Here is a 21,313-nt window from a genome sequence, read left to right on the forward strand (position 1 = left end):
TCCTCCTGCTTCAGTTTTGTGAACTTAGAAGCCACCATGCATTTGTAAAACGAAAGGGAAAAAAGACTCGTTAAGGGTTAGTTTTGGTGAAACTTGAAGAAGATGGAAAAAGTCGAAGAAACATTTTCCCAGTAGTGGTTGTAAAGGAATAGCGGGGAAATAACTTTTCCTTTTGGCCTTTTTCTCTTTATTATGCTTAAAACCAAACAAATAATTTGTGTTCCCATCCAAACTACTCTATTTAGCAGCAGCGATATGGGCTAAAAAAAATATATAGGGTGACAATAAAAACCAAAAGGTAGCAAGCACTACATCCTTTTCTATTTTGGCTTGAATTGAACGTAAATGATGGCATATCATGTGTCTCCACATGTAATGCTGTGTATACTGCATGAGAAAAACTTTTTATTATTTTTATTCTCTACCGAAATGTCTTGACAGTAGGATGAATTTGGTATTATCGGACAAAGAAAATCTCAACTGAGTTTGTATTTATTGGAAAACGGATGTGGGATATCCTGGTACCATAAAAACCAGGCACTATAATAATATTCTTGGAGAACGGAAAATTACCTTTAGCCGTTGGGAATCATTTTCAGAGGATAGACATCATCTTCTATCGTTTATGCACTTTCCGTTTCCCCTTTTCTTTTAGTGTGAAACTATATGCAAGCAAGCGTACAAATTGGAAAATTCAGGGCAAGCTTTTCCTTCGCGACAGAAAAGAGAGGATAAGAAACTTTTGCGTTGGGTGCTCACGCCCATCTCTTTTCCTTTGGTGTGACCATAAATAAATTGAGGGATCTTTGTGGAAAAGAAATCTATACACAATTTTTTCCTTTTCTGTTTTTTCCTCTCCGTATTCTATTTATCACTACTATTAATTAAATCCACAAAAGTGAAGAAGACCTTCTTGGTGGTCAGGTCATGCTGCTTCATAATTAACCTGTCTACATAATTAATTAATGTCTCGGTGCTGATCAGCAAACACTCTCAATTGCAGGTGCAAATTCGGTAAGAGTAGTAGTGTTGTGTCCAATTGGGAAATCAATCGAGTTTGTTGAGTCAGAGCCGGGGCCAAATGGTGAGAGCAGTCAAGATTCTCCCGTGCAAACCAAATCTAATTTTAGCTGTCAGCCATGTACTATATGGAACCAAAAGAGAATGAAGGTGTACAGATGGTAATCAAAGTTACAACCTGGACTGGTCAGGGTGGTGTCCGACCGGTTCATGCCGGCCGGGTCATGCCAGACACACCCGGCCAACTCCTCCTCCAGTTCCCCCTTTACAATTTTTTTTTGTAAAATATTCTCACTTTTTACACAACATGGCATGGCTGTCAGATTGAAGCTGCACTTTTCGATTGAAGATCAGGAAAGAGGCTAGTCAGTCATTCTAATAAATTCTTCATGCTCAGGCTTTTCTTTTGAGCTTATTTATTTCTTTATTTTCTTTTCTTTCTTTTTTTTTTTTGGGTTTTGCGAAATTTTAGAATGATGCTGGTCTCAATTGAGGGGGGACACAATGTCTCTTAAAGTAAAGGAGTAGATATCAGACCATAGCCCACACTTTGAGCAAAGCTTTTCAAGTGGGAATAAGCTTAGTGGAAACACTTCATTACGTTTGCAATGAGGATGATTAATTAACGTCTGTTAGGGGGGAAAAAGATACTCCATTTGAGTAAGTTAAACACTAATTCAGCGACGACTTCTTTTTCTTTTTTTTTGGTTCCCCTTCATATGATCGAAAAAAAGAGAAGGATTCCTCCTGTTTGCTGCAACTTTCTGTAGTGTGGTTCCGGCCGACGAAAGTGGGAAAGGCCCAAAGTAAGATCTATCATTGATCTATCCCTTTGGATCCATTGTGGACCTCATTGGAGTAGGCTCCCCTCACCCAAGGGGGAAAATAAAAAAAAAAAAAGAAACAAATAAATAAAAATCTCGACAACGTCTACATTTCGTAGGTTCAAACAAAATTGTTTGGTTGGACGAACCTGCAACATATCAACCCATGAAAGAACAAATCTCTTCACAAGCACCATTTAATACCTGACTCATATTCGTCCCAATGGAAATCAATCAGGATGTAGTAGCTAGACATATATTCATCAATCAGTACTCTGCATGTGCAAATTCAGTTCTTTTTCGCTTTGGAAAATCATGCCAATGGCTCATAATTCGCACTTCGTATGCAGAAAGAAAGAAATACGTTAATGCATTTCTTTCATAACTTCAACTGATACATGTAATTAGAGTCGAGTCGCTCTGGTGTAGCATGGAATACGCGAGTCTTCCAGACAAGAGCTTGTGGTACTTGGATGACTTGGGAGTCTTGTACGGTCAATGGCGATTGAATTATTTGCAAGAAACTAAGGAGCACAAGTCAGGTAGTAGTATCTGGTGTCTACTTGTATTTTCTTGTTTGGTAAACGAAATAATTTGATCGTACCAGAGAGTAGTGTATTGCAAACAAAAGACTGAGGACATATTAGAATAGACAATTGAAAGAAACGATAAATGTAAAAGATTAGTAGGGTGGTGGTGGGGTTTAAGGCCCTTCATGGGGGCTTAGGACGCATGGGAGTACCCACCTCTCCCCTCGTGCGCGCTATCTATCGATGGCGGCTCACCACCACTGACCACCCTTCTCTTCTCCTCCATTATCATCATCATTAATGGCATGCTTCCAAAACAGAACCCATTAAAATGCAATACATATTCAACAATAATAGCAAATTTTTTTTTTTAAAAAAAAATTAGTAATATATATCTACGCACTATCCTTACCTAAAATATATTAAGTTAGGGAAGAGTTCAATTGAATCATGAAAAATTAGAGAAAGAAATCCACTTCGATTAAAAGGGTGCGCTTCTGCATCTCTTTTGAATTTGGTAAAAAGTGTAAAAATTTGAATGCCTTACTTGCAACCAAAATTACATTACATTATATGCTTACCCGATTGGTTGAAGGAAATTGGCTCAACAATAATAATGATAATAGTAACCCTTCTTGTAACTCTTCTGAAAGGCCGCAAACGAGACGAGTCGAATCGAGTTTTGGACTTATCAAACCGAGCTCGACTTAATAACAGGAAGGCTCGAGTTTGAGCTCGAGCTCGACGAGCCAAGAAAATGGAGCTCGACCTCGACTCGACCAACGAAAAACCAAGCTCGAGCTCGAGTCGACAAGGCTCGCGAGTCGTAGCTCGATTTTCTGGTTCGTGAGCAGCTTGTAATGTAACTCGAATTTTCTGACTCATGAGCAGCTCGTTAGCTCGAGTTTCTAAAAATTATTCTAATAAAAACAACAAATAATTATTTTTCTAATAAATAATAAAATATTAGGGATATATATAATTTTACTATTAAAATAACTAATAATAATAATAATAATATATATATATACTCGAACTCGTGAGCTATAAACGAGATTAATATTTTGAGTTCGAGTTCGAACTCGAATTCGATTTGACTAACTTAAACTCGACTCTAAGTCCCATATTGATCGATCTCGTGTCGACCTTTGAGTCGAGCGCTCGCGTTTGCAGCTCTACAGTCTTCTCTCTTTCTTGCTTTAATCTCTCCTTTCATTTTTTTTCCCCTCCCCCAGTCAGTGCTATTGGGGGCCTGTCTTGTCAGCTAAGAAGGAGAGAGTGTCCAGTGTCTCGTGTGTGTGGATTGGTATAGAGAAGAATGTGGGAGACAACCAGAAACATTTGAAGGCTGTTAACAGTTGACAATACGTCTTTTTAGGTCCCTCCTTGTGGGTCATCCTCAAGATTCAAGCTTTCCGTCTTCCCCCTTCTCCCAATTCTCATCTTTCTCCAACTATATTTATACTCCCCTAAGTCTACCCTAACATCCCCACACTTCCACTCATTTTTCTCACTCTCAAAAGTCTCAACCCTCGCTAGCTAGTATAGAATTCACGTTTTACTCATCCCTTTCTCTCCTTTTGATTAAATTCACCTTCCTTCGCTGCTAGGCGTCTGCTTCTCCAATGGCAGATACAGCTAGTTCTGTAGCTACTAAGAGAATGTGGTGTTCAATACCCGAAAAGTTTCAACTGCACATAGCCATGTTGGCTTTGCAGTTTGGATATGCTGGTTTCCATGTGGTCTCTAGAGTTGCCCTCAACAGTGGCATTAGCAAGATTGTTTTCCCAGTTTATAGAAACATAATTGCCTTGCTCCTCCTCTTGCCCTTTGCCTACTTCCTTGAGAAGTAAGTAATCATAACTACCTTTTATTTGGCTTTCTTTGGTTCTTGATGGGAACTGGAATTGTAATGCATGGGGCTTATGTAAAGGTCCTATAATATACAACTACTCCTCCAATCAGTTCCGCATATGCCAAATACAACTTTCGCTAAGATATGCTAAAAGTTAAGCTTGAGCATATGTGATGGATGATACACAACTTGGCTAGTTAAGCTATTTTTCAAAGTTTAACATGAACTCTTCTTTGTTGATTGAGCAGGAAGGAGCGGCCACCTCTTACTTGGTCCTTCTTGATTCAGTTCTTCCTCATGGCAATTGTTGGGTATGATCACATTGCACGCCCCCCCTCCCCCCACCCACCAAAAAAAAAAAAAAAGGCGCATCATGATATTTATCCTCATATGAACAATTGTACATACAAGAATTAACAACATGTACTTACTCTCCAATATCTCTGGACAGAATAACTGCAAATCAAGGATTCTATTTGTTGGGATTGGACCACACCTCCCCGACTTTTGCATCTGCCATACAGAATTCTGTCCCAGCCATCACATTTCTCATGGCTGCACTACTCAGGCATACACTCGTATTCCACTAGTTACATACAGAGTAACAAATTAACAGTAATCTGGTACTAACTTAATTAACGATGTATGTGACAATACTCTTAATACAGGATAGAAAAAGTGAGAATAACTCGAAAAGACGGCATAGCAAAAGTGCTAGGAACCGCGTTCTGTGTTGCCGGAGCATCGGTGATCACTCTCTTCAAAGGTCCCACCATATACAGCCCATCAACAACGTTACAAGAAATCTCACCAAGGATCATGATGCTTCAGCTGGGAGATGCTGAGGGCAAGAGCTGGAGCCTGGGTTGCGTTTACTTGATCGGGCATTGTTTGTCGTGGTCAGCTTGGCTTGTGCTTCAAAAGCCGGTCCTCAAGAGTTACCCGGCTAGGCTTTCATTCACCTCTTATCAGTGTTTCTTTGGAATCATACAGTTTCTCATTATTGCTGCTTTTATGGAGCGGGACGCTCAGGCTTGGCTCATTCACTCTGGGAGTGAGCTCTTCAGTGTTTTCTATGCGGTAAGTTACATGTCACCACATATCAGCCTTCTATATATCATACATGCACGGTCTCCATAGAAAATTTTATAGGTTTGTTTAGATGGTCAAATTTTTTTTTTTTACATATATCACACATTAAGAAATGTTACAGTATTATTTTAATTTTTTTTTTAAGAAATAATCTTCAATCCATATGGATTGAACACGAAGTGGGGATGGGGCATTTGAGGGAAGGATGCGGCGGCGATGGGAGAAGAAATTGCCTGCTAAACTGAATACTAAAAGAAATTAAAAAGCAAGATAAAGCAGAAAAAAGATTCTAAAACGAGGAGGAAAGCCATAATTGTTTAGAATTTCTTGGACTAAAATGAGTGTCTTTTTCAAGGGAGAAAGAGATAATTCCATCATTGCATGTGATATTGTGATGTGAAAGCATAACGGGGGTGTACGGTTAATGACACAAATGTGGCATGTATTTGTATGTTGTCCTTTGTAGTTATACTCAAATGTGATGGCTTTCATTTTCTAAACCAGTAGTAATCTCAGAACGAATTACAATTTGACAAGATAGGAAGTCAAAATATCTTGTCGATAGTACGTACACTTTCTTGCCTTTGGATTTATCGTGTCCGACAAACAGCTTAGTACAAACATGACAATTCATGAGGTTACTTAAAACTGGAAAAGTAGAAAACAGTAAAGTACTATGGGTATTGGGGTGAGGGAGAATGAAACCAAAAAAAAAATAAAAAATCAACTAGTTTGTAGTAAATAGACTGATTGGCGTTGCAGGGAATGGTAGCATCTGGGATTGCATTCGCTGTACAGATATGGTGCATCGACAGGGGTGGCCCCGTGTTCGTGGCCGTGTATCAACCTGTTCAGACCCTAGTTGTCGCCATCGCGGCCTCCATTGCTTTGGGGGAGGAGTTCTACTTGGGAGGGTAATGCACTTCTTCTACTTCCAATATATATATTATCCACCACCCATCTTAATTACCCGATCTCTTAATTTCCCTTCTTAGTATTATTTTGCAAACCCCCCCCCCCCCCTCCCGGGGGGCCAGAAGCTTCTTATCAATTATGCATTTCTTATAAGACGTAACCCACATGCACGTCCCAGCCACAAGTTAGGTATAGATGTTTACCTGTCATCTTTATTTTTAGGTTAATTAAGCTAGTTTCTTATTCTTTTTATGAGTTTAATCATAAATTGGCTTGCACTATTCAGAACTACACCTCTCGTTTCTTGAAAGTCTTTCAATCTCAAAATTGCACTCTTTTATATATTTAGAGATAATAAAGATAAGGGGAAGTAATAACTAATAAGGCCACCTCAATGAAAAGTAAGGGCTAGCAGCAGTTAAGATTTTTAATTGATTACCCCATTTCCCATGGCCTTCCTCCTTATTCTTAACAAACAAATCATGAAAATGGTAGCGCACGGAATTCTGAGAAGCTAGCTTAAGCTTAAAGGACACATGATCCGTTGTCTCACTGAAATCAATTGCAGGTCTCAGCTTCAATGCAAAAACTTCCAAAGGGTTACGTATTATTTATAGGAAATTCTAATCAACTTTTTTTTTGGTACAGGATCATTGGAGCTGTACTCATCATAATAGGGCTGTATCTGGTCCTGTGGGGCAAAAATGAAGAACAGAAGTTTGCAAAGCTGGAAGCCGCCGCGATTCAGGCACCCCCTGCGGACCACGGCAGCAACATCAGCAGCAGAGCAACTACCCACATCAAGTCTTCTCTGGCGCAGCCATTGCTCTCTCAGTCAACGGAGAACGTTTGACCGGCAAAAAGCTGACTTTTGACTACAGTATTCGCCGGGTTATGGAGCGGGGGGAAGAAAAAAAAAAGTTATCCCATATTAAAAGGCTTGCAGTGTGTACTTATCTGTTCCTTTTTTTAGGTTTTTTTTTTTTTTTTATGAAGAAGCTTTTCTCTCTAGGACAGTAGCTCAAAAAGAAGAGAGGCCAAGAGAGGGAAAAAAAAAAAAATTTGAAGCAGAGTTTAAGCCTATGTAATCATTAGTATTATCTTTGCTCGTGGGATCTCAGCATGGAAATCCCATATATGTTTTAATATATTAATTTAATGGTTTGAATTATGAGAAAAAAGTGATGACGACGAAGGTAGTGCTTATAATCGTAATTAAATGGTCCTACACCTAAGCAGGCTTTTTTTTTTTTTTTTCCATTAGCCATTGCTAAAGATGGGCAAGCAAGTTGATTATTTGAGGTACTTAGTTAGTTATCTTTTTACTAAGCGCAGTTGATATATAGGTGCTTGGCATCATACAAAATTTCCACACATTAGATTTTGCTCATCATGATGTCAACTGGATGCACATACACCCAAAGCATATTAATTCCTACTGAGGACGACATCATTATTATTTGTTGTGAAAAAGCAACGCAAGAAAGATCAATTCTGAGCACGTCAAACGATTGAATGGAACTCTTCAAATAGCGCAAGGACTTAAATTTCAAGAAATGAAGATGTCTTGCCCTTGATACTTATTACTCTCTCTCCATAAACATACATTGTAGTCTAACATATATATATATCTATTTTTTTTCTTCTCAATGTAAGACAATCTTGCTTGTGAAAAATCCACACTTGATGATAAATCTCTCAAGTCTACCACTAATCAATCATCTATATTCATGAGCAGTTTAAGTTGGAAGAGAAATCTGCGAGCTCATCAAAAAAGTCATATTGCAAATTTAGAACTAGAAGTATCTCGCACTTCCTTCCTCATTCACTTTCATATAAGTAATAATTCTTGTCCTTAGCACTAAGCATGAATATACAGAGCTTTTCCTATATATCACTATCATTCTTTGAAGATGCCAATGAGCCAAAATGTGTTTTTGTGCGTGCCTTTACTTGAATGAATCGAGCTCTTCTTTCTCAAGTGCAGGCCACGTGCAGAGACAATAAAATTTGGGATTAGGTTATTTGAACTTTAACGAACAGATCCCAATGTAACATGATTAAAGACTTAGTATTAATCATTAATATCCTTGAAGCTCGATCACCGCATTTTTTCAAAAGCATCTAGCATTTCAATCGCTGTTCCCAACTAGTCCTTTTCTCTTTTCTCATATCGTTTTTTTTTTTCCTTAGGCTTTCAATAATAGAATGGCTCCCTCCTCTACTTTCTTTCCTTGATTTGCTTCCACTAAATATCGATCTTCCTGGTTCCATCATCGGACTACGTAGTTCTGTCTTTTGATGGAAATAAAAGTATACATTAATTTCACAATTGCGTGGCCCATATGAAAATCAACTTTTTTTTAGCCTTATGAAAGTGAGCTCTTGTCCTTATGAATGACCCTGATAAAATAAAAGTTCTTCATTAGCTACATACCATTACAAGGGGTGCCATATTAGAATGTGCTAATATTCATCTTAATTAGCTTCTTTATAAAACCAAAAAAAAAAAAAAAAACCTTTTTCTTCACTTGATAAATTTATCCAAAAGAAAGAGAAAAAGGGTGCATGACAATATAAACAGACCAAGATGACAACGTGTATATATATAAGCAAAAAAAAAGCCTGGATTGAACTATAGCCGTCTGATATTTAAATTGAATAAGTTCAGGTACCTAATTCTCAGCTAGTTTTTATCTATTATTAATGTGTTGTAAATAGAGTAGTGAGAAGCCCAATTTGTTGAAGGCAACCACCTTAAGAAAACATGAGTGGTGTTGAATGAAGTACAAATAAATTTGAGCGTAATTCACTAATAATTCAAGTTCAAGGATTTGTTTTGGTTGTAAGTTTATTCTAATCAGACGAGGCTATGCTATTTTGAAAACGGAGAATGAAAGTTCGTATTTGTAATCTGTACTTTTACACGAAAAATGGGTAATCAGCTTAAATTTATTTACTTCTTGAACTTTTCCCAATCCTCTTACATTAGGTGACGATAAATACGAAAGGGATTTCAATCTTACTTCCTTTTTTCTTGCTGATGATGAACGGAGCTAACTCCAGTTAGAAGAAGGCGAATTAAAGTGAATTTCAAGGATCGAAAAGAAAAAAAAAAACCATAACTGCGTGCAGAAATATAGAGTTAGGTAAAGTTTGCGAAGTTACGAAAGTGAAATTTATACCCAAGAAATATATAAGAAGTAGCCAACCTGTCACAGTAGCAGAGAATGTAGCAACTTAAGAAATGACATAAATCTCAGTTTCTGCCTTTCTGGAGCTCTCCTCGTGTTGAAGCCCGGTGAGGATCGAATCCAAAAGTAGTGATACTTAACAATCTCAGTTTCTCACCACATTATTATTAAAAGTAGTGGTAATTAAGTTTTCAATACGTAATACTACGTGATTCCCCATTGTCATCTTTACCATTTCTAAGTTCAACAGCATTTTCAACCGGAGAAACATCTCTTACGCTAGTCTTGGCACCATCTCTGCCCTTATAGTTCCATGCAACCACCAAGTAAACCAAGAAATTCAAGCCATTAATGGCCGTTAGTATCCAGTAAAAGTAGTCCAGTCGGCTTTCGTTGAGATTATTTCGAAGCCATCCTTTATCCACACCACCGGTCGCCGCCTCAATGATCTTGACAAGCGCAGTACTAAGCCAACTTCCAATCCCGATTTCGCTCAAGAAGAATGCGCTACTTATGCTCCTCGTACCATCCGTTGCCTCATCGTAGAAAAACTCCAACTGCCCAACGTACGTGAAAACCTCAGCACTTCCCATGAGAAAGAATTGTGGGAACAACCAAAAAACGCTGAGGCTGGACGGATTGCTATCGGTGCGGCGCTTCTTTTCCACCCGTGCAGCCGAGAGCAAGGCGAATATGGATATAAACAGGCCGACACCCATCCGTTGAAGGGAAGTTAGGCCGCGACGATGACCGGTTTTACTGCGGAGAAATGGGACGATGACTTTTTCGTAGATGGGGACGAGGATGAGGGCATTGCAGGCGGCAAAGACTGGAACGGAGCCTGCTGGGATTTCGAAATGTGGGCCAAGTTTTCTGTGCATAATGTTGGCTTGGCTGAGGAAGAATGTTGACAGTTGAGCGAATGAGATGGAGAGTGCGATGGTGGATGCCCATACGGGTTGGACTCGGATGAAGCATTTCAATTCTTCAACTTGTGTTACTGTGCATAGCCTCCATCGGTTGTTGGCGTTGCTTTCAGCGTCGGTCTTGACTGCTGCCTTATCCAGGAATCTGTTCAAACAAAAAATTCATCTCAAGTTCTTGACTTGTATTAATCACTTTTTTGAGGATAACGATGGACATAATGAATCCTAAGGATGCAATCCAGTTGAGTGGGGCTCCAGATCTCTTGTTAAAATACTTCAATCCAAGGTCGAGCCCATCGCGGTTTTAATAATTGAGTTTAAAATACAAAATTTGATTAAACTCTATTAAGTTCAACAAGTTTTTAAACCTCACAAATTAGAACTCCAAGCAAGCTCATGAATAAATTAATTAAATTCGATTTATTTGCATCCCTTGTCTGCAGTCCCGAAAGATAATTGGATATGACTAAACTATATATATATATTTTTTAAAAATCTAAATCAATTGTGGGAGGAACATTGAAAAAAAAAAATAAGGGAGCTAATTCAGGTGTTAGAATTTCCATCCGGTCTTGCTTTTGCATCCTATGTTAAATAATTTGGTAATTCCTAGGTAGAAAGGTCTAACATAATGAATGAGAAAGATTATTAGTTACAGACTGAGTACTCCATCGTTTCGAGGTTGAAACAGGATCGTTTGCTTTGGAATAGGACATTAAGGTGATCCAAAACGGAAAAGTCAAATTCTGTTTCGCCGGCAATGCCCCGTGGAGTACCAATCAAAGAAAGAATCATTTAAACATCGTCGATATCGAGTGTCCGCGGCAGAGCATGCATGCAGCAATAAAAGCAAACATGCACACAAAAAAGTCAATGACAGATATCATTCGTCTTAATTGCTCCCATTAAAGAACATGGTACTCATGTCGTTTCAAAGAATTAAAAGAAAAGGTCATGGACATATTAAAGAAAAAAAAAAAGGGGTCATGATATATTTATCATAGTGACAGTTACTTGTCGTTAATTACAATATTGGATTGTACGGGTTATAGAACAAAAAAATTTTTTGGGCATGTTTATGTGTTATATTTAGTAAGATAATCTCTTAATTGACAACCACAAAGAGTGGATTAGCATGGCTGCAGTTGAAGTTAGTGGTGTGCAGCCATACAATATTGCAGTAATATATAGAGTTGCACTTGAGATTTTGAGCAATAAAATTGCAATTAGACAAGAGCTATACAAAATAATTCTCCAAGAGAAAAAGCTTAGTTGAAACCTAACCTGTATTGTTCAGTGTGAAGAAGTTTCGGAGCACCAAATATATCAGAATTTTCAGTCGGGACCTCATAAAGCCGAACTGCTGGTTCAAATTTGACCCCTTTAAAGTGGTTCCTCACAGAAGCCACAATGACTTGAACAAATCTAGTAAAGGCACTTCCCATTGGCTTTTGGTAACGGTATTTTGAGCTGCCCGCGACCAAGGTGACGATAGAGCAAAACATTGTCACTGTTGGAACCGCAAATCCCCAGCTCCAGCCCTTCTTCACTTGCACATAAACTAGAAGAGTAATACCCAAGAGTGCACCCATGTTGATGGCAAAGAAAAACCAATTGAAAAATGTATACTTCTTTTGAGCTTCTTTCTTGTCAGCATCATCATATTGGTCGGCCCCAAATGATGAGACGCATGGCTTGATTCCACCAGTTCCTAGGGCTATGAGATACAGTGCAGCATAGAGGAAGGCAATTTGGCTATCGGACGCCGGTGGGCACGGCCTCTTGATGCAAAATGGTGGTCGTAAGCTGTCTATCGAAGCGGATAGTGTTAATAACACCAATCCCTGTTGCCCAAAAAGCAATAAGTGAAATAAAAAAAGCCAATGTTAGATGCTGGATTAATTTGGAGCTCCACAATAAAATTATAACGAGGGATAATTTTCATTGGTGATACCACCAATTGCATTCGTATTTCTCGATGGTTCAAATAAATTAGTAAAAAGCCATGCAAACATTTGACTTCTTCTTCTGCTAGGAGCCGAGGATATGCGGCATGATGACATAGCAAACTCTAGCTTGTCTCTTATTTGCCTTTTTTGCTTTTTTTCTCCTTTTAAACTTTGGCATTTGAGGCACTGAAGCCTAAGTATTAGTAGCACTTGTCCTTACCACTTCGTAGATGCAAGAGAAGATAATTATGGTTAAAAATCGGCCCAAATAAGCATCGGCCAAGAATGCTCCGAGTAGTGTGAGAACATAAGCAGCTCCGATCCAGTCGGTTACATGAGTGGCAGCATCAGGAAGGGATTGATGCATCTCAAACACAAGATATTGCACCATGTTAACCGCAATCGCGAAGAATGCCAACCTCTCCGCCACCTCATTCACTATATATTATACATCCAAGAAATATTGTCATCTCCAAACTAACATGTAATTAATACTACTAGTTTATATTAACATATGGATGATACAATAATTTGCAGCATGAATAACCAAGAAATTATGACCTATTACAAAGGGGGAAGCCTTCCATCCTCCAGTTTTCCGTTTATCAGCAATTCTTCCTTTGTAGTCAACACTGCCATTGGTTACCAGAGTTGAATCTACGCCTGCCTCCTATTATTTCCACCCACAAAATAAAAACGAAAAAATTGAATTGTTCAGAAAAGAGTTCCTTTTTAAGGTAAAACGTCATTAATTCCTGTAGGCCAAAAGTAACTGAGTAAAGTCGAACAAGCTTACCTTTGGAAGTTCACCGTTTCCTCCCACAAAACCATTTTTAGATGGCTCCATAAACAACTTATCATGAGGCCGAGAGAAATGAATGCTGCTATTTTCCATGACTAATGAAGCAGTACCGTTCTAATCTGTATGTTTCGGGTTCGTGCTGAAATAAACTCTCAAATCAGGAGTTGTTTGTTGCTACCGCCTGATTCCCCTTACAAGCACATATTCTCCTGAATCAGAGATTTCAGCTCAGCTTTATGGGAATTGAAGTACTTTTATTTTGATACATACTTTTCATGTTACTAGCAAAAAATATTATGTAGCAGTAGGGAATTTGTTTTTGGAGTGGTTGATTGGACAATTGACTAGTTACATGGTTGACGGTTTCTGATCTTTTAAGACGCATTCCTCAATGTATCCTTCACCTTTGCAGGCCGCAAAATTAAGTTAGTATTTTTGGAAGACATGAACCGTTAGCATACTAAACCAAACATATATAGAACTATTTATTTATTTTCTTGGAATTAAGTTTTTAGTAGCTGTTGGATTTAGGAATTTGTGTTTTATTTTCTTTCCCAACAAATCTAATAGATTATAAATAAGACATTATTTAGGATGTTTTCTAGAGAGAGAATTTAGAAGAGTTTATCAAATTTTTTGTAGTGATGTGACGTTCTTCATTGTTTGATATTTTAATAACATTGTAAGTTGATTATTTTTTTTTCTCTCCTACATATATATATTTTGAGTGTTTGTTTTATCTCTTCAATTCTGTAACCTTGTACGCATTGATTATTATTAAAACCCTAAAATTTGGATTGTACATGAACTAAAATTGGCACAGATGTATACCAGTAATAATCTAGTATTTACGACTTTTCCAACTGCCGACCAACAAATTTGGCCGGATTCTCCCATCCGCGGACAGATCATTCGCAGCAAGCTTTGGGAGAGACCACCTCCGGCTGCGCAACTCAATATCATTTTTAATTCTCTTTGCCGATCATCAAGCATTCGTCTCCACGGACGGATGCAACCAAATATTTTTGTTTTCAGGGCCGCCCGTGTAGAAATGGTCCAGTTGAGTAATTTAACCATTTGCTGTTACTGCCATTGCCATGTAGATGTCAAGAAAGAATAATATCCCTTTATTTTTTGACAAGGTAAGAGAATAAGAATGTCTGTTAATGGTAAGGGATTTTCTTTTTCTGGGATAAAAAAGATTCTGCTACCTATTGGGATGAACAAGATTTTTTTTTTTTTCCTGGGATAAAACCTTCTGTTACCTAATTGGAAGACCAAGTTTTTTTCTCTGCATATATGTTCTTGTTTCGGCGTATTTTGCGTTCAAAGTCCTGATTTTTCCTTTGCAGTCCGAGAATCCATTACAAACAAATCCTTCCACGACTTTGGACCTGAAAGGCAGAAACCGAAGGGATTCCTACTGACACAATTTTCTATTTATTCTGAACAAGTCTGTTCGCTCCATTCTTTTCAGGCCCACAAAACAAACGGATACGAGAATGGAACATCAAATGGGCCATTATATTCCTATCCCCAGTAACTTCATCTTACGGTCAAAATTCCACTGATGAAACATACAGCCCAGTACAGGATAGCCCTTCGGCCTTCCCGTAGTCATCAACTCTTCATCCTTCAAAAATTACCATCATGAAGTTCTGAATTTTCCAATTAAATAATGGGCTAATTTCAGACGGCAACCTCCCTTAAGGTTTGAAAAAGTATATTTACCGCCCCTAATATTATGAAAAGACTATGATAACCTTCACAAACTTTATAAATTTTAAGTGAAAATGAGTTTAAAAGAGAAAAATGAAAATTCTTTTTTGGATAAGAAGTTATCCTGAAACTTCATCGCCATCTAATCTAGTACATTATACTTTATTCCCAATTTTTCTGATTACAAAAAGTTGACCAACCAATTAGGGAGGCGTTTGTTGAAATAAGTATTTTCAAAAATTACCGAACCTAAAAAAAAAGTCCAAAGTACCAAAAAAAATGTTTTCAAAACATGACTTAAATTTTCCTACAAAAAACTAATTTGAAATTTTCACCTAATGAATAATGGTGATTGCTGATTTGTTAGCATTTAATTTATTTTACATATCAGAAACAAGAAATATTGAATTTTTTTTACTTATGATGCCAATTATTATCAAAATATACTTTCTAGGAGACGTTTTTATAATTTTTTTTTAAATCTTAGGAGGGGTGACTGCGATTATTAGAAACCTTAGGGGAGATTTCTAACATTGTGCCTTGAATAAAAGAGAGAGAAAAAAGACGAGAGAACATTAGTGTACAGCACAAAGAAATAGCCAAAAGAAATATTGGGTGGAGGCATGACCAACCGGTACAGCTACCACTTGAGTCGACTTTTTTAACGCTCAGTTCAGTTAGCTCTTCTTGGCATGCCATCTGACAAGATTCGATCTTTCACTTAAACTGCCGCTAAGTTCTACCAAGTTGCTGATTTAAATTAGTGCTAAACTCGCAACCTGAATCACTCCGTTAAACTTCTGGAAGTGTGTTTTAGATGAGTGAGCGCGTCAGAGCTTGAGTCGTGGCGTGTCACCAAAATACACCAGTCACCACCCCAGTTTGTGGCATCCAAAAACTGAATATTCCCCTGCACCTTTTTCTTGCACACTCTAGTTTCATTTAAGGCACCCAAGTTAATCATTTAGTCCTGCTGAATATGCTGACTTGAGTGTGGAAATCTTGCGAACTTTGAACCTCAAACCCAGTTCAAGAAATGGGTTTCAAGCTATATAGTTTTGCTGGATTCTCTTTCTATCTGTTTGTTGGATTGACCTTACATCTTCAGGTTCTTGAGTTCTGCTCTGCTGGAACGACAAGCAGCTATGTAAGAAAGTATAATTATGATATCGATATGCCCTTAGACAGTGATGTCTTTAGAGTTCCCCCCGGTTACAATGCTCCACAGCAGGTAATTTCTGCCATTTTTTTTTCTTTTTGTCCTCTCTTGTCTTTTATTCCTACCAAAGGCTGTTCTTTTCTTGGAAGTTCTGTAATCTTTTTTGGTTTCTCTTTCTAAAAAAATCTGTCCTTTCCCTTTTAATAGTAAGTGTGAATGTCTGTTGTAGCTTCGGAAGTAAAACGGAATATTCTTGAATTAGGCTTTAATGGGTTAATTATCCCGGTCAATGCATTGACACTACTCATTTTTTTCTTTGTGGACATCTGCTGATTGGTAATCTTCTTTTGCTTCTTAAGGTAGTTTGGCAGTTTATAAGAAGAGCTAAAAGGGAAGGCATTAAAATTTGTATTTTGAATTCCACAGTTTGTGTATTCAGTACTTCATTGTAGGATGTGTAAAGGGTTTGTACTAGCTGGAATGTGTATTATGGCTTTTGAAGGTACATATAACACAAGGGGATAGTGAGGGAAGAGGTGTGATTGTCTCTTGGATCACAGCTGATGAACCTGGCTCAAATATAGTGCTCTATTGGCCTGAAAATAGCAAGCATATATTTCGTGCTGATGGCATTGTCCTTACCTACAAGTATTACAACTATACATCGGGATTTATTCACCATTGTACCGTTGAAGATTTGGAGGTATTTGAGTTTTGCAACTATCTGCAATGTGGGATTTAATCTTCATTGTTACAGCTTTACCTGCAAATCAGCAAGCGTTTCTTAATGATTAACAGAATTATTTTTTTGCTGCTGCTGCAGTATGATACCAAATACAACTATGAAGTAGGGATTGGGAACACAACCAGACAATTTTGGTTCGTTACACCTCCCAAAGTTGGTCCTGATGTTCCTTATACGTTTGGTCTCATAGGTACATTTCAAAATTACGGGAACTGAATAGACTGTTTTGACTTTTGAATCTTAATGATCTTATTATTAAATTATTCTTGGATACAACCATTGAGATTTGAGATGATCAAACCATATAAACAGATAGCTACAGATGCTTATTCTTTTTATTGAGCTAGTAGTTTTGCATCTTAAGTCTTTTCAGCATCTACTTCATTTAATTTCTTGCGAGGCAATACTGACTGCTAGCAAGCGCACTCCATATTGATGAGAAGAACTTTATCTGATGCCTTCAATGCTTGCTCAAGTTTCATGCTAACGTCACAAAGATATGCATGTTGTATGCTGACTGTCTTACGAGGAACAAGATCAAAATAAATACAACAAATAGTGCACTTTGTGTTTCCAACTCACTTTATTTAGTTATTTACAGGGGATCTTGGGCAGACTTTTGACTCCAATACAACTGTGGCTCATTATCAGTTGAATCCAGCAAAAGGACAGACGGTACTTTATGTTGGAGACCTCTCTTACGCTGATGATTACCCATATCACAACAACATTAGGTGGGATACTTGGGGAAGGTTTACAGAGAGAAGTGCTGCATATCAACCATGGATTTGGACAGCAGGGAATCATGAAATTGATTTTAGTCCTAATATTGTATGTATAATATCTTCATCTTTTGTTGAAGGAAAAGTGTTGATTCCTTACTTTCTTATTCCTCTTAGAGGAAAAATCGTACTCTTTTTTTCTTAATCAAGAATCTTAACTGGTACTTGTGTTTAAATAGGAGCAGGATGGTTCTAAAGATTGGGAAACAAAAATTTATTTTCTTTGCACAATTTATTAGCTGTGCAATCAATAATGCATTAAAAAGGGAATGATATTCATTGTGGATTCCAAATGAGTTCTATGATACTTGCTGAGTTGCTGTGATGTGATTTCTGCCCGTACTTGCTCAATTTCAATGTCTATGGGTGCAGGGGGAACCTAAACCTTTCAAGCCCTATACACACCGATATTTTGTGCCATACAGACCATCAGACAGTACATCTCCCCTTTGGTACTCAATCAAGAGAGCTTCAGCTCACATCATTGTCATGTCTTCGTACTCTGGTTATGGTAAGAATTTGACCGAGCAGCTTAATGCCATTGAATGTCCCCTGGAGGCTACTTTTTACCATGTCTAATTTTGTCTCAGGTGTCTCGGTTAAGAAATCCTAAGGCAACTACTAAACTTGTTTGCATGTGGTGCTGTAGGTAAATACACTCCTCAATACAAATGGTTTACCAGTGAGCTAAGTAGAGTGAACCGGAATGAAACACCTTGGCTCATTGTACTCATGCATTGTCCTATGTATAATAGCTACGAAACTCACTATATGGAAGGGGAAACCATGCGAGTGATGTATGAGAAATGGCTTGTGGAGTACAAGGTTGATGTTGTGTTTGCTGGCCATGTTCATTCCTATGAAAGATCTGTGAGTTGTCCCTGCTCACTTCAATAAATTTTGTGGCTAGATCAACTCTATCCATGGAGTTATATCTTATAGTATTTCTTTTTTAATATTTTACAAAGTAATTTAGTTTGGTGAAATCTTCTTTTAACATGATTGATTTCTCTGTTATTGTTTTTGTGGGCATGATGTTTTTTACTCTCTTGGATATTTCCTTGTTTTCCTTCATTCTGTTTTAGTGCAAAATGTAGAAACTGTCATCAATTGTTACAATTACTTCAGGAAAGCTATGAAATCTTTTGAGCTGCAATAACTAATAATTTATCACAGGAGCGCGTATCAAACATCAGGTACAATATTGTCAACAAGAGATGCACTCCTACGAAGGATGAGTCTGCCCCAGTCTATATTACCATAGGAGACGGAGGAAACCTTGAAGGATTGGCCACAAAGTATGTTTTGCTATAAGATCACTCTTTAATTATCCTTAAAGTCCTAGAAGTTATGAGGAGAATAATGATGTGATCCTACTATGTTTATAGAGATATTCTGTAATTTGTAGGATGACAGAGCCACAACCAGAGTACTCTGCATATCGAGAAGCTAGCTTTGGACACGGCATTTTTGATGTTAAGAATAGGACTCATGCCCATTTCAGTTGGCATCGCAATCAAGATGGTGTTGCCATAGAAGCTGATTCTGTATGGCTACATAATCGATACTGGAAAACGATGGCAGAACCATCCATAGCTGTTTCATGAATGTAAAGTTATATTATTTGACTTCTTCATGAGGGAAAACCATGTGGCATACGACATTTGTGGCATCTCATGGGTTTTTTTTCCGCTTTCTTTTCTTTTTCTTTTCTATTACACTCTACTTCGGATTGATGGATCCATACGCAGTACAAGTTATGTGCTCTATATTTATGCCTGATCAGTGTTGACCAGCACTTCAATTGCATCCCAGGTAGCTCGATTCAGCCAAGCCTTTGGTATCTGTTAAAATTTTGAATGAATAACCCAAATTGCCCTCATGAAATTGTGAAGTTCATTTTACCTTCTTAAAAATTCTATAAAAAAAATATGAAATATGCACAAAATCTCAAACCTACTTTCAACCTTCATCTCTACTATTTTAAATCTTTCATATTCCTACATCTCAAATTAGTACCATTATCATCATGACCACCGCTACCATCAGTCCTTAAATTCTAAAATCTCATTACAAAAGAAAAAAAATCAATACTGTTAAACTTAAAAGATTTCAGTAGCTGTATTAATATAATATCCCATCTCTCAAATGTTGGACTACCATTTCGTGCCTATTATATTTAAATATTCAACTTATATCTTCATCTATTCATCTTTAGATCTTTCAAGCCAAACTAAAATTAATTTGTAATATGTTAGAATTATGTTTAGGACATAATTAGTTATTCTATAAGTGGCCTTGTTTTTGTTTCCATTAAATATTGAAAATTATTGAATTGTGTGGTGCATTCCGATGCACAAGATTAGGAGCATATTATTTAATTGAATGAAAAATATTAATATATTAAGATTATTATGATCATTTTATAGGGTTAAGGGAGGTAAGTGTAATATTAAAAACCTCAAAGATATTAGATGAAATTGTCTGAAACCTCGAGGGAGGTTTCTGAAATTATCCCTTAAAAAAAATGAAGACTTGGAAAAGATTTACTTTATTATTTCCCCAGCGAGATTCACAAACTTTTCAACCAAGACTTGGGTCGTCTTCTGCTGACCAACTCACGTAACACCTAAGCAACTCGCACAATTTTTTCACTAACTTTATAAGATGTACGCGTGCATGTGAATATTTGGAGCAATAAGCATATGTAGTAATATATGCACTATATTTCTGCCCATTTACTATTCAAAACTATATGAGTTGCAGCATGTATAGTCCATACCATCCAATACGTTTGGTGTATATTGCTGCCACTTGAAAAGACGTGGTTGCTCGAGTTTGAACGTAAATGGAGGACAATTCTATCTCTAGCAAACTTGCGTTTAAGTTACCTCATACCTCCTCAAATACCACCTTCACCTCTATTCAATTACTAGTGTAATATTCCTAGCAGGCTAATTAGGTGCATTTGACTTGGGCTAGAAAGACTTTCCTTCGTTGGTATGCCTTTCACCTTCATGCACAAGATGAAGATATGCATGTCAGAAGATTCCAAACAAACCGAGCATAACTCTATATTTTGTTTTCCAATTTCAAGAATCCGCTTTATTAAATATCATTATTGAACTCCTGTTCAAGAGTATGAAACTATTCTTGATCTATTTGCCTGTTTTTCTTATGTAAATACTTGCCTGGCAAATGAATTTTTGGTCAAGTTTGTCTCCTATCAATTTTTTAACAACTTTAACAGCAATTTCAAAAAATTTCTCAAAATTTTTAAATTACATATTTCAAAATACCCAAAACACACAAAAAAATTTTCCTTTCTCTTTTTTTCTTCTTCCTCCCCTACATCAACCCACCACCACCTCCGGCGCCAGTACCTCTTTCGACGCCGACGCCAACAGAGGTAAGTTTTTTGTTTTTCTCTTCTCCCCCTCTCTCTCCTCCTCCCTTCCCCTCTTTTCCCATCTTCCCCGCCATCTCTCTCCCACTCCCCCCTGTGCAATCTGGCCGCGCGACCAAATCTGGTAGCATGATCTGCGTACAGGGTGGGAAAGGGAGAGGAGAGGAGAGAGGTGGCGGGAAAGAGAGGAGGAGAGGGGAGGGGGAGAGAGGATGAGGAGAAAAGAAAGGAAGGGAGAGGGAGGGGGAGAAAGAAAAAAGTGAAAAAAAAAAATTCTGTTGCTGTGGGCGGGGGGAGGGAGAGGTGGCGTGAGAGGGGAAGAGGGGGAGAGAGAAAAATGCAAAAAAAAAAAAAAAAAAATTGTTGTTGCTACTGCAACTTCCGACGTGGGAGGG

The 21,313-nt window shown here is 37.7% G+C and overlaps 3 protein-coding genes across 4 annotated transcripts; 2 read left to right on the plus strand and 1 right to left on the minus strand.

Annotated features, from left to right (window-relative positions):
- The first annotated feature begins 3,859 nt into the window (after window positions 1-3,859).
- On the plus strand, window positions 3,860-7,431 carry LOC113714560 (protein WALLS ARE THIN 1). The gene is made up of 6 exons (XM_027238465.2): window positions 3,860-4,223; window positions 4,478-4,540; window positions 4,681-4,797; window positions 4,898-5,309; window positions 6,084-6,235; window positions 6,885-7,431. The coding sequence occupies exons 1-6, from the start codon at window positions 4,000-4,002 to the stop codon at window positions 7,087-7,089; spliced, it is 1,173 nt and encodes a 390-aa protein (XP_027094266.1). The 5' UTR covers window positions 3,860-3,999; the 3' UTR covers window positions 7,090-7,431.
- A 1,969-nt stretch (window positions 7,432-9,400) lies between these two features.
- On the minus strand, window positions 9,401-13,474 carry LOC113714956 (protein NRT1/ PTR FAMILY 8.2-like). Its single transcript, XM_072069713.1, has 5 exons — window positions 13,102-13,474; window positions 12,867-12,975; window positions 12,526-12,743; window positions 11,641-12,200; window positions 9,401-10,501 (listed from the first exon to the last, which is right to left on the minus strand). The coding sequence occupies exons 1-5, from the start codon at window positions 13,198-13,200 to the stop codon at window positions 9,622-9,624; spliced, it is 1,866 nt and encodes a 621-aa protein (XP_071925814.1). The 5' UTR covers window positions 13,201-13,474; the 3' UTR covers window positions 9,401-9,621.
- A 1,976-nt stretch (window positions 13,475-15,450) lies between these two features.
- On the plus strand, window positions 15,451-19,291 carry LOC113713582 (purple acid phosphatase-like). Of its 2 annotated transcripts, XM_027237336.2 has the most exons (8): window positions 15,465-16,057; window positions 16,488-16,688; window positions 16,809-16,920; window positions 17,332-17,561; window positions 17,885-18,023; window positions 18,162-18,382; window positions 18,689-18,810; window positions 18,921-19,291. In XM_027237336.2, the coding sequence occupies exons 1-8, from the start codon at window positions 15,863-15,865 to the stop codon at window positions 19,117-19,119; spliced, it is 1,419 nt and encodes a 472-aa protein (XP_027093137.2). In that variant the 5' UTR covers window positions 15,465-15,862; the 3' UTR covers window positions 19,120-19,291. The 2 variants fall into 2 exon arrangements, with proteins under 2 accessions (XP_071925739.1, XP_027093137.2); XM_072069638.1 differs by lacking the exons at window positions 18,689-18,810; window positions 18,921-19,291 and having other exon boundaries at window positions 15,451-16,057; window positions 18,103-18,319.
- Window positions 19,292-21,313: the final 2,022 nt, after the last annotated feature.

This window comes from Coffea arabica, chromosome 10c (assembly GCF_036785885.1).
Source record: "Coffea arabica cultivar ET-39 chromosome 10c, Coffea Arabica ET-39 HiFi, whole genome shotgun sequence".
NCBI lineage: Eukaryota > Viridiplantae > Streptophyta > Magnoliopsida > Gentianales > Rubiaceae > Coffea > Coffea arabica.

What these genes read in the sequence shown, in the direction of transcription:
- LOC113714560 (XM_027238465.2), top strand. Translation starts at nt 4,000, where the DNA reads ATGGCAGATACAGCTAGTTCTGTAGCTACTAAGAGAATGTGGTGTTCA. An exon ending in CTCATGGCTGCACTACTCAG is followed by an intron (nt 4,798 to 4,897) that starts GCATACACTCGT and finishes CTCTTAATACAG; the next exon opens with GATAGAAAAAGTGAGAATAA. An exon ending in TCTTCAGTGTTTTCTATGCG is followed by an intron (nt 5,310 to 6,083) that starts GTAAGTTACATG and finishes TTGGCGTTGCAG; the next exon opens with GGAATGGTAGCATCTGGGAT.
- LOC113714956 (XM_072069713.1), bottom strand. Translation starts at nt 13,200, where the DNA reads ATGGAAAATAGCAGCATTCATTTCTCTCGGCCTCATGATAAGTTGTTT. An exon ending in GAAACGGTGAACTTCCAAAG is followed by an intron (nt 12,976 to 13,101) that starts GTAAGCTTGTTC and finishes TGGAAATAATAG; the next exon opens with GAGGCAGGCGTAGATTCAAC. An exon ending in GGCTTCCCCCTTTGTAATAG is followed by an intron (nt 12,744 to 12,866) that starts GTCATAATTTCT and finishes TATAATATATAG; the next exon opens with TGAATGAGGTGGCGGAGAGG.
- LOC113713582 (XM_027237336.2), top strand. Translation starts at nt 15,863, where the DNA reads ATGGGTTTCAAGCTATATAGTTTTGCTGGATTCTCTTTCTATCTGTTT. An exon ending in GTACCGTTGAAGATTTGGAG is followed by an intron (nt 16,689 to 16,808) that starts GTATTTGAGTTT and finishes CTGCTGCTGCAG; the next exon opens with TATGATACCAAATACAACTA. An exon ending in TTCATTCCTATGAAAGATCT is followed by an intron (nt 18,383 to 18,688) that starts GTGAGTTGTCCC and finishes AATTTATCACAG; the next exon opens with GAGCGCGTATCAAACATCAG.